The sequence below is a fragment of the Alexandromys fortis genome, unplaced genomic scaffold (genome assembly GCF_014885135.2).
Source record: "Alexandromys fortis isolate MF-2015 unplaced genomic scaffold, M_Fortis_MF-2015_v1.1 scaffold_43, whole genome shotgun sequence".
NCBI lineage: Eukaryota > Metazoa > Chordata > Mammalia > Rodentia > Cricetidae > Alexandromys > Alexandromys fortis.
Genome location: NW_026067928.1, coordinates 4,894,416 through 4,907,210, shown reverse-complemented (window position 1 = coordinate 4,907,210; position 12,795 = coordinate 4,894,416). Strand labels below are relative to the sequence as shown.

Below are 12,795 nucleotides of genomic sequence, written 5' to 3'. Positions count from 1 at the left end.
AGGACAGTTCTAAATAACTTAAAATGTGCAAATAAACCAGACATCAATCCTAGACCTAAGAACCACAACGAAAGATAAACTTTCCCACCTCATAAGCTAAGGTACTACTTATAGGAGGCATTTTATATACCACTAAGGTAGAAATAATAGCAAGTAAATTATGACAACAGTTTAAATAGGTCTTAATTCTAGAATTATTAAAATGTACAAAAACATACATCATTGTTTGTTTAATTAGACAAGCTTAATGTGTAGATCAGGTGATATCAAACTGCTGATATTCCTGCCTCAGCCTTCTAAGTGCTAAAATTGTAAGCTTACACTACCACATTTGGCTTGAAAAAAATACATTTTAAATAGCTAAAAAAGGATATGAAAATAAATAAATGCAAAATACTGAAGTCACATGAAAGAGAGCATAGAATAAATAAAATATACCCAGGTTATTAGAAGTGCTTTATTTAGAGGGTCACATTGAAGCTAATTTGAAAGTTAAGTAGAAATCAGAAATGCAGATGCTAAGAGAAGAAATGTTTTCAATAAGGAGAAATTATAAGAAAAATATCAATAAGACATTGGTAGAGAGAAATATTTTCAGATAAATAGCCAAAGCAGTAGGGATTAGAAGAAGCCTTAAAGAGGCCGAAACTGACAAAGAAATGTGAGGAATGAGCCTCAAACTATTTCTTCAACCCACAATGTGTTAGTCATAATGCGCATAAGTGGCGTATCTCTAGCAGTGAGTCTCGACTGTGAGAGATGAGAAAGTGGTAAGGCGACTGATTAACTTCACTGGGAGAAAGGCCCGAGAAGCCTCTAAAAACTGCTACATCCTTCCCACCCCACCTTTGAGAGTCACTGCAGCAGGAAAACAAAAGTTTGAGTCTCCAATTGAATTACATTTCAGGAAATATAATGGAGTTAAAACTGTAGGAAAATAAAGGGCAGAAAAGAAGGCACATATAATAACCTCAAACAAGGACAACACATTCTAAAATGTCAGCAGATCATTCCCGTGACCGCCAACTGGCATCCACCATCACAAAGGACGATGAAGTTTCAGCCTGAACAACAACAGATGTGACTATCATTCAGGTACTAGAGCCACAACTTGGATGAAGACCCAGAAAGGACATGAAAGAAGGCAGCACGAGGCAAATACTCCGGAAGTACGATATTCTTACATTGATCCAGCTCATCCCTGGTCTCAATGCCAAAACAACACTGCAACCAAAACTCTCTTAGGATCCAACAAGCGTGTAAACACGAACACTGAATATCCAAGTCACCTCCTACTGTAGACTGAGTAAAACTCAAGTCTACAACTTTGAAAGAGACAGAGAGCAGCTTAGAAGGGACAATTACAAGGACACCTAGTGCTTCAACTAGGCAAACACCCACAGTAATGCAGTTTGAAAGAAGAATAATTACAGCTATATCATAGTATTAAAGTATTTTCACCTTTAAAAAAGGGTTTAATAATAATCTAAAAATCAACTTCTTAATTATGTAATTTTTCCAAGAATTTTTAAAGCCAATAAGCAATATCATCCTACATGTGGAAATGTGACTTTTAATTGTATAAAGCAATGAGTTTTATTATGACATTTTCATAATAGGACTTCATATAGCACACTTTATCACGATCCCCCTCGCTGTCCTCTTTTCACCCCCACATCATCTCCCTTCCACTGGTTCCCTTCTTCCAAAACAATCACCTCTCTAAAAGGTGTGATTTCAAGTCACATATGAAGAAAATGTAGTACACTATCCTGGTGCTGGAAATACACCAGTGGAATTAATAAAACTCCGTTCATTCTGACTGAATCTTTTCTGACAAAGTTCCTTCCAGAGTTGGGGCGTGAGAAGAGTAGAAAAGCGTGGAATGGGGAGATGAGTAAAGGAAACAGAGGCAAGAGCGATCAGAGTGACCCAGCAGACCCGCTGCAGTGCAAACCTGAAGATCACCATGGGGAATAGAACAAGGTCCCTGAGCACCTCTTCCTTCTCTCTTGTCCTGGGAGCAAGGCATGACAGTGATGCCCAAAGATCATACATAAAATCTGGGTGTACCTGCTGAGTAAAACAAAGAACGCACAATCTGCAACCTGTGAAAGGATCCGGCAACGTGGACCAGACATCCATGTAGCATGTTAGCAGCCTGGAAAAAAAACATTTCTCTTGCTATCACTCTGACTACTGCTGTTACATAAGCAAATTCTAAGGAAAAACAAAAAGAAAACCCAGATAGTCAAATACTTTTCCAAAGCCAGAGTTCTACAATATAAGGATCAAATTTACACACAGCAACATGTTTTAAAAGAAATGTGAAATACCTCAGTCTGACCTTCATGTGCACTGGTCTCATGAGTAACTCGAATAGCCTGCAATAAGAATATAAACTGTTTACAAAAAATAAAACAACTATACCCAACCTTTAAATGAAACAAAGCTCAACTTTTCCCATCTAAAATCCTGTAACGAGGCAGGAAACTGGAAGAACTTTAGGAGCAGTTTAGCACTACGCCTTTCAGAACTGCATCTATGTAAGCAAATCACTGCTGTCCCTTTGACCCACAAATCTCTTAAGCTTTGGGAAACCCACTGGCTCATAGTTTCTAACTTGCACAGTGCAAGTAGAGGGTCATTTAGCTTCCTTAAATGTTAGAGGCCACGCTTAACACTTTATTCCCTTGAGCCTGGAATAAAGCGGGCAGCTCACAGAACCTGAAGAAGCTGATTTTATCTGTCTCTCCAAGGTGCATGCTCCTGCAGCTCTGGCTGAATTTATGCTTACTCATGCATTTCAGTCAGCAATTTAATAACGTGGTGCAAAAGGCATGCGTTTATGAGAAGCTAGGAAATTCAGTTATCTGAACTTAAAAATGCTCTAATCATACCCACTATTATCGAAGATGCAGAAAAATGGGCACAATAGAAAATCAGGGGTGAAAGTATAACTGTTATGTTTAGCAATTAGGTGATAAGTATTAAAGCCATAAAGACATGCAAACTGATCAGCAATTTCTCTTCTAGGGGTTACTATGTTGATATATTAATGTATGTGAATATATGAAATTAAGGATGGTTTGAAAACCTCAGACACAATAATACACATTTGCAATAATTTTAAATAGTGAAGAAGGAAGGAAAACTATTAGATTTCAAACATCATTTTACTGATTAAATATACTATAAAATGGAAAGCTACTCAGCCATTAGAATAATAATGTTAAACATATACTTACTGGTGTTAATACGTTTGTGATAAGTGAAAAAAGCAAGTTATAAAACAGTATTACAGTGTGATCAAATTTTTAAAAAATTGTGTATATACATCTATGTTCCCTATAAAAATATCAAGGATAGCTACTGTTCACTGGTGGAATTATTGGCAACTGTCATTTTACTTTTAAGCAAAATAAAGATTTCTTATGAAACTTCAAGCAACTAAACTATTTTGGAACACTAAGCACAATAATAAATGTACACCATATTGCTTTTCTAATTTCAAAGAACATGATCTATTGATATTACTAAAAGGCAAAAAACCTTTGAAAAAATAAGAATTTCAGAACTAATAAATGTTTAGAATAATCATTTCAAATTAGATTAGAGAGTACAGCTATTAATTTGCAAACTGTACTTGTTTGTTCATTCTGCCCCGGACACAGAACTGTCAACCGGACAATATTATAGATATTTCATGTATGATTACCTGAAAAAACAAAAGCCCTTGGAATGGATATGACAAACGATGTTTCCCCAAACTATAGTTTCAAGACATCCACTAAACAGAACCTATAATCCTGTAATGCTGCCCATGGATGGGTCAAGACAGAAAGAAGGTACTGACGTCATAGTTCTCCAGGTACTTGGCTCTTTCTTCAGGGCTCATTGACACAGACTCCTCCAGGAATTTTTTCAAGGTTGATCCAGATTCTGAGAATGTCAAAAATGATTAAAAATTTAAGTTTAACTACAGAAAAAAAATCTAACAACAAAAGTAGTACAGTATTTTCTCAGGTAGAAATCCTTTAACTGGTAAGTTAAGAATCTAAGATTCTTGGAATAAATAACTAAGTCCAATGTATTTTGTTCAGCAATATAAAAAAATGGAAGGATTAACATCGCTCCTGGTTCAGTGTCTAGTCCCATAACAAAAGAAGGGAGGCACTGCTTTCTAGTTTGAGAGAGTCAGGGCACCCCCTACTGTTGAACAAGTTAACACATCTGCAGGGAAACCAGAACAGAAAAGATTTACCGAAGTGCATCTTGTCCTTGTTGTTTGCAATGGCGTGGATTAACCCTATTGTCCCGCAGGCGTTGCTGATGGTTTGCTTCATGAAATACACTGATGACGTAACATCTTGTCCTTGAGATTTTATTTTTTCTTCCTCTTCTGTTCTAAACACTTCATACTAGTGGGGGGGAAAAAAAGTCAAAAGTCCACATGCAAAACCACACACTAAAAAGAACACTCAAGTTTGTAAAGGAAAGGCTATGGATGATGAGATTTAGAACAAAATAAGAAAAGATTTAAAGTAGGATTGTCATCTACCAGACTGACAAAAGACTGGCAACAGTCACTGTGCCGGTAAAGGCATGAGAGAAAGACAGCCTTGCATTACTATTTCACTCATTGTTTGTTTTCAGACAGGTTGCTCTGGAACATGAGTTCAAATGATTCTCCTGCCTCAGCCTTTCAAGTAGCATGACTGCAGGCAGATTCCATGGCACTCAGCTTCATATGGCATTGTTAAAGTCATTGGCACGACCATACTACGAGGCACACAGCAATCTGCATTAACACTTTCCACAACATCTAACAAATGTATAGCAAACAATTACATTTGCAACAGCTTGGTTTAAAATATAACATTTAAATGTACAATCAGCGATGAAAGTATAAATTCCACAGTAGCGCTAGCCTAGCATGCATGAAGTCATAGGTTCAATCCCCAGCAACACAGACACACAGACACAGAGACACACAGACACAGAGACTGAATAAAATAATTAAGTCTATCTACAGCTCATGTTGCCCCATCTGGGGTCACTGCATTTTATATCAGCTAAGAAAGCCCAGCAATGTCAAGCATGCTGACACAGGCCTATAATGCCAGCATTTTGTGTCAGCCTAACACTGTATCGGGGCACGACAAAATCCCAGATGTAATCTGGGATCAAGCATCAAGAAGTCAAGTAGGTTTACAAAATAGAGGCTAACTAGGATCCTATTTGAAAATAAAAACAAAATTTAAGAAGCCTAAGATATCAACAAGTGACTTCTTTTTTTTCTCTTTCAATTCTTTTTAACTACTCATTACTTCTGGAGTCTGAGGATAGATCCCTACTGCTTATTAAGTAATCAAAAAAGGTGAAAAGAACACTGGACTGGAGAGTAATATTTTGTCCTTTCTCTCCTACAAGTTTCAGATTAAGCAAAAACCCAACAACTAAATTTGTTTGAACTAAAACTAGATAATTTATACAACGTCTATAAAGACCAGATGTGCAGTGCATAGTCTATTCCACCACTCTGGAGGCAGAAGCAAGGAGCTCTGTGAGTTCAAGGCCAGTCTGTTTTACACAGAGCATCCTAGTCCAGGGCTCGCGCGCTCGCTCTCGCTCGCGCTCTCTCTCTCTCTCTCTCTCTCTCTCTCTCTCTCGCTCGCTCGCTCGCTCTCTCTCTCTTTCGACTGTTTTTAAAGAAAAAGGGGGGAGGGGGGAGAAAAAAATCCTAACTAAATTTTTATGACTGTTACAAATATGGAGAAAATAGCTTATTGAATAATTTGTTTTGCAGAGTCCTCACAGAGGAGGAAGCAAACTTGCTATATTATTTATCCTAAGGACAACTAAGGTTGCTGCATGTTGGTGATCTAGGCAGATCTGTCCTCGGAGCAGCAGGACTTGCGCTTACACCGTCAATTCATCCCCGTGCCAGCACTGCCACAGCACTTCTCGGCTTTCAGAAGGCCTGAGCTCGTCCTACAGCTCCCAGTCTGAAGTCAGAGGGGAAGACTACGAGGATGTCCTAAACTGCACACAGCATTCCAACTCGGCTCCATGCACACCGAAGCACAGAGACCTAAGATACCTACTTATCATGCCCAATACATTCTCTCAATTAAACCGTATCTAAGTTTAGCGATGGTCCCCAAATCAAGTTTGTATTGAAAATAATGGATCCACACCATCAGTTTCCCCTACCTCCTTAAAATAAACAAAGGTCTGCTTTTATAATCACAATCAAGATTGTTTATATGCTTTACAAGTTGCAAACCTGAATATTCTTTATTAATATGTTTTATAGTAAATATTTAAATATCCACTTAAAATTTCAAAGAACAGGCCAGGCAGTCGTAGTGCAGGCCTTTAATCCCAGCACTGGGAGGCTGAGGAAGGCGGCTCTCTGTGATTTTGAGGCCAGTCTGGTCTACAGAGTGAGTTTCAGGATAGCTGGAACTGGTACACAGAGAAACACTATCTTGGGGGGGGGGGAATCAAAGAATATTCATGAAAGTGGTATTAAATGCTGCATTAAACCAAAGCTGAGGCCAGCTAACCATATCTTCCAAGGGAAAAACAGCTAAAGATAAAAGAGCAACACTGACTTTATTGTCAATCTATAATCTAAATCTTTTACTTTAATAAGACATTAGTATTTCCTTATGATGATATGCAACAAAGGCATCATTTGTTTTTAGAGATTATGTCTCAACACAATATCAAACGTCTGCACGTATCAGAAACTATGTATCTCGCTTTATAATTACCTTCTCTGTGATAGGGAAGAGGAGTAACACTGCACACACTGGTCTGGGTACCATGCTGAGAAGTTCAGGCTCCATCCCGTACACATCAACAAACTGCCAGTTAGGGTGCAGGCCTAACTGTTTGAGAAACTATTAAGAGAAAAGGCAGCAAAGGTTAAGCAGTAAAGGAAAACCTGTGGATATTATTAACAGGGAAATGATCAACAAGTGTGTGTACCACAGATCTAGTATAGAGAAAGGACTGTGATCAGTATTACTTATGTTCAGTAAGAATGGAGAAGGCAGCACTTTCAAAACACAGAATGTACACCATAAATACATATAATCCTTATCTGTCAAGTATACCATAGTCTGAGAGGTGAGGAACACAGTAAAGCAAGTCTGCAATGGACAGACTAGGACAAGAGCAATGTATATCAAATAGCAGTTAAAACTCATAACATATTAAACAAACCTGTTACTTTGGTACTGAATATAATTGCCAGGATTTCACAAAATATATACAAGTCACCTTAAGAACTTAATTCCAGAGTTTAAAATGTATCAATTAAACAATGAATTATTTTCCTTCAACAGTTTATCCTGATACCCAAAAATAACTCCTGTAGTTTGAAGACAGATAGCTCAGTATTTTATCAAGCAAAAAGTAACACAGTGCACATTGCACAGACACACATGTAGGCAAATACTTGGAAAAATAAATAAATAAATAAATAGAAATGCAGATAAGAACCTCTCGTGGGTATTGCTTTCACCTCTCCATCAAGCTGCATGGTCTAGAACTACAGAGAGCAGGGACTATGACCATTCTTCAACACATTACTAATGATTTCAGGGCTTGGTAAAGTTCATAGGCACATTTGAAAAGGTTTCTATTTGCCTCCATTTTCTCCAGATTTACTGTTCTAGGCCAGTCTTAATATTCAATCCTACTTAGAAACCAAAAAAGAAAAAGAGATTAAAAAAAGAAAAAAAGGTTCAGTGTTAAGGGAAGAAATTCCTATTGTTTCCCACTGCTATGCTGGCGTACAAAGGAGTCCCACAATAGCCTGGAATGGAGTATAACAAAGGCTTATTTATCTGGGGATGAACTCACAGAAAGAGTAGGATCCACAGTCCTCTGCGTGCACTGGGAACTGGACCTAAATCCAGCAGCCAAGAGGCCCATGCACACCTTTTGTCTGCTTTTATAATACATGAGACCATGCCCAAAGTATATAAAATAGCACCCACCATTTGGGGCATGGACCCACATAAGAACTAACAAAGCCTAATAAAGCTTTAAAAAGAGGGCTTCTAGACCCACAAAAATGGGAACCAAACACAGCTTCTTGGTAGTCACATTTTTTTGTTTTCAGATAGGCTCATTTGCTGGTTGCAAGCAGAGGTGTGGCTTCTTTAAGAGCCAGCTTCCTGGTTTGTGCTGGCTCTTTCAGCAGGCCCTTTACTTACATGGGGTTTGTGAGCAGTGCTACTAGTTGCTTAATGGCAACATAGACCCGCTGCATCCCGGAGCTGGGGCAGTGAGCACGGCTAGCAGAGGTGGTAAACATACCTCCGCCATGTTGGATGGGGCGGAGCCAACAGGCAGGGCTGTGGAGTTGGTTCTAGTCCTGCCCACTTGGCATTTTCCTGGTCAGAAAATGATTACAGATTCACAATAAAGACAGAGTCAGGCAAAAATGAACCTCTAAAAGAGACAGTGTGCTTTAAGAATGTACATAGGCTTGGGAGAAAGGGGGGAAGTATGAACAGTTAGAAAAAGAAGTAAATGGTGTTAAGTAATATAAAAGATTGCAGACAGAAATAGATCAAAGGAATAAAGAAAAATAAGCCACATAAAGATGGAATATACACAAATTATGTATATTATTGTGTTTTCTTTGAATTTTTTGACTGCAGAGACATTTGTTTTGAGGGGCTACTAAGTTAAATCAACATAAAGGTATCTTGAGTTCCGAATTTAACTCTAAGGTTATTTTACTTTGAAAAATAGGTTTTGCTTTTGTTTCTACAGAAGATGAGAACCTGTGTAAAACTTGTAGTCATGTTAGTTAGGTTTTCTAGATATACAAAGATATATTTCAGTTAAATAGATAATCATTAACACTTCAAAGAACTACAAAATATGGCATTTAAAATGTTTTAAGAACTTAGACTTTTCTTGACAGTGAGACATGTCTGCTTTAGGCAGCACCAATTACTTCAGAGAGGCGGATGGGGATTGAAGAAAGTCATTATGAAATTTGTGTTGAATGTGATAAGGCTAGCCATTTGGGCAAGAAACTGCTCTTGCCTAAACTACTCTAAGGTATGCTGTATAAACTGGGCATGCAGAACCCACAAAAACAGTGACTGCTGAACTTCCAAAAGATGGGATGATCCTTCAGGGTTCCTGCTTCACAGAAGAAACTGCCAGACATTTTGCAAGATACAGAAAAAAAGCAATTTATAAACTTTACCAGTACAAGGCAAAACAGATCTTCTTAAAAAAGTCTGCCAGATACTACAGGCCTCTAGGCTAAAGATGGGTGCCCCAACGTTACAAAAAAACAAAAAACAAAAAAAAAACAAAAAAAAAAAACCACCTCTGGGTGACTGTCCAGGCGGCAAGATGTCTCTGTCAATTCTAAAACTCTGAAAGTTACTTACAATACAATTCTTGCTTATTTAGGTAATATTATATTCTTCTGGGGCCTTTAAAGAGTTAAAGACAGATAATTATAGTTTTTCTTAGTTATGATAAAGGATAAATTAAATATAAAACTTTAGACTCACAAAGATAGAATAAATGATATTTTCATTAATTTGCCAAATATAAACGGATTAAATATTGTAACTGTAATTCTTGCTTAATACCTGTTTCATTACATGTGATTTTACTATGTTAAAGTTAAAAACCTTCCTTTTAATTAGACAGAAAAGGAAGAAGATGTGGGATGTCCTTCTATATATGTATTGCTTTTACTGGCTAGTGAATAAAGCTGCTTCGGCCATGGCTTAGCACAGCAAAGTCAGCAGGAAATCTGAACAGAGATGTAGAGAGAGAGTAGGCAGAGTCAAGGAGACGCTGTGTAGCTGCCAAAGGAGACAGATGCCAGAACCTACTGGTAAGCCACAGCCTTGTGGCAATATACAGATTAATAGAAATGGATTAAGATGTAAGAACTAGCTAGAAATATGCCTAAGTTATTAGCCAAACAGTGTTGTAATTAATACAGTTTCTGTGTGATTTTTTTGGGCTGGGCAGCCACGAACAAACATGCAGTCTCTGTTTATATTGCTAAGCACTATATACCTGGTCAAGCCAGGTGTCTCTTGAACTGCAATGAATACATCTCAATAGATACCTTACCATCTATATGCCTTGCATGTGACTTAAGCTGGTTTACACTAAATATTCAATGTATACTCTTTTTCTTGTCAGATAAAGAAGATTGGGACTTTTAGCTCCTTATCTACAATCTGATGTTCATTAAGTCAACCTGGACAAAACTGCTCAGTCACTGTAAAGCTACACCTGTCTAGCAACTGCTTCATATCACGGCCAATAAGAGCACACTAGTAGTGATTGCTATGCATGAAACAAGGGAAATAAGTTAAATGAGAAATAATAGTTTAGGAACCAAAAAATAAATTTTAACAGACTGCCTAAAAATTAGACAAGATCAAATTTCCTCAACCTGAGAATAGGAAATCACTGAAAATATTTTATGTGAAAGTTAAAAAAAAGATTTATTTCATCGCTGGCTCAATATGGACTAAGTAAAATTATCAAAAGGTGACACACTGTTGGCTTTCTGAGAAAAGCATCATTCAGGACAATAGCAACAGTCCACCATACCAAGCAAAGAAGATGCAGCATGAATTACGGAAGAGCCCTGAACACAGCCACTTTCAGAAAGGGTAACGACAAGAGGAGGACCCCAAAGACCCTGACCCAAAATCCTCAAAGTGGGAGACATGGTGTGATGGCTTCAATGAGGATGTTCCCACAGACTCACGTACAGGAACGCCTGGTCCACAGTGGGTGGTGGTGTTTGGAGAGATTTCAGAATGCCGTCTTGCTCTAGGAAGTATATCACTGGAAGTGGGCTTTGTGTGTTTACAGTCTCAACCTACTTGTTTGTGACCTGCTTTGTGCTTGTGATTCAAGATGTAAGCTCTCAGCTTGCTGTTCCCACCACCATGCCGGCATCTGCAGCTGATGTTCCCCTTCGGCAGGGACTCTTAAGCCTCTGGACGGTAAGCCAAAACAAACTCGCTCTTCCTTAGTTGTCTTGGCCATGCCGTTTATCACAGCAACGGAAAGGTAACTGATACAGAACAACATGTTCAGATTGGACTTAAATTACTGAACCTTGGCCTCCGTGTTAGTAATATCAAGAAAGAGCAATTAGATTTGTGCTAGATGCCTTGAATGGAAGGACTAATGAACAATTAAAAGTTGTAAGAAAGCAAAATTTGTTCCAGTAAAAATAAATATTACTTTACTAATTACATGTTATTCTCATTGCTGCAATAAAAAAAAACCAAAGCAACTTAGAAGATAAATTCTGTTCACTGAAATATTCAGGGAAGGATCCATTACCACATAAACTTCTGAGGAATTTTCCAGGGCAGAAAAGCAGCTTCAGAAGCTCTACTCATTCTTTGCTATCTATGAGCTGGCAGCTCCTTGAAGGCCATGAGACACTCATGACACTTCAGTCCGTTCTCTACTCTCAAAGAACTTACATTTTAGTGGTAAAGAAAATGTCACATAGCTGGCCATGGTATCACATGCCTTCAATCCCAGCACTCAGGAGGTACAAGCAGGAGGACCTCTGAGTGTGAGGCCAGAGTCTATATAACCAGTTCCAGGACAGCTAGAACTACACAGAGAGACTCTGTCTCAAAAACAACAAAACCAAACCAAAAAACAAAGAGAAAAGAAACAAATAAGATAACTTCGCAAAGTATTCTGAAGAAATCAACTGAATATGGCTGCTGTGGAACATCTGTGTGCAGAGTAAGCGGGACGGGTAGGAGAGGTTAACAACCAAGAGCCACGCAACAGACATAAATTAATAAAAATGGGTTAACTTAAGTTATAAAAACTAATTAGAAACAAGCCTAGGCTATAGGCAGAGCTTTCATAAGAAGTTTGCGTGTTACAATTTTGGAGATGGTGGGATAGAGAAAGACTTGTTACAGTGGTGGCTTAGTCTTACAATCCTAGTTGAAACAAGAAGACTACTGTAGCCTCAGCTGCATTACAAAACCCAGTGTAAAAAGAAAAACGGGAATCTGAAAAAGAGTAGGGGTGGGGAAGAAAAAGGAAAGGAAAACAAGAAAAGTTATGTCACCAAAGAAAAACTGGTTCATCTTGAAACTGAGCCATAAATGACAAAAAAAAAAAAAAGCCATAAAATATCTCAAGTCAAACTATTCAAGGAAAGGATAAGCAAAAGCAAGTGAAGACTCTGAAGTGGGAAGAGCCTCAGCATTTGAAACTGAAGCCCAGTCTGGGCAGAGAAGGGCAATGCCTCCTGAACTAACCTCAGTGAGGCAATTCCATTGTATCTAAAACACACGCAGTGAAGGCTGCTAGTGTCTGAAGCAGAAAATTACAAGATATTGTGTGCATTCTTCTAATACCAACCAAAAGCAGGGATGACAGCACACAGACAACAGACTTTAGGGAAGAAAAACAAGCCCAAGTAGTTAGACGTCTACAGCAGCTGAGGGCTTGCACTGTGAAGACGGTCTGCGTGATCAGAACAGTACAAAAAGGTTAGACAGCAATGGTCTCGGAAGGCAGACACAGAAAAGAGAGCCAAGTCATACACTATAGCAACTTCAAAATGGCATGACCGGGCAGAAGAGTCTCTACCATTGGCTGGAGCAAAGGAGAGACAGCAATGCCTCTGGAAGACAGAGGATGGAAATTCACATTTCTTTTTCAGTTATATTAAGTTTGAAGTATTATAAGCATCCAGATGGAAATATCAAAATTTTTCAATATGGTGGA

At 38.3% G+C, this 12,795-nt stretch overlaps 1 protein-coding gene across 5 annotated transcripts in view; it reads right to left on the bottom strand.

Annotated features, from left to right (window-relative positions):
• Uchl3 (ubiquitin C-terminal hydrolase L3) overlaps positions 1 to 12,795 on the bottom strand; it is a 44,143-nt gene that overhangs the window by 26,093 nt on the left and 5,255 nt on the right. For all 5 annotated transcript variants that reach the window (XM_050144708.1, XM_050144705.1, XM_050144710.1 and 2 more), the window contains exons 2-5: positions 6,783 to 6,911; positions 4,265 to 4,421; positions 3,857 to 3,942; positions 2,337 to 2,384 (exon numbers count right to left, since the gene is read on the bottom strand). In XM_050144708.1, coding sequence (XP_050000665.1) covers positions 2,337 to 2,384; positions 3,857 to 3,942; positions 4,265 to 4,421; positions 6,783 to 6,857 — 366 coding nt within the window. In that variant the 5' untranslated portion in view covers positions 6,858 to 6,911. The remainder of the gene's footprint in view (positions 1 to 2,336; positions 2,385 to 3,856; positions 3,943 to 4,264; positions 4,422 to 6,782; positions 6,912 to 12,795) is intronic.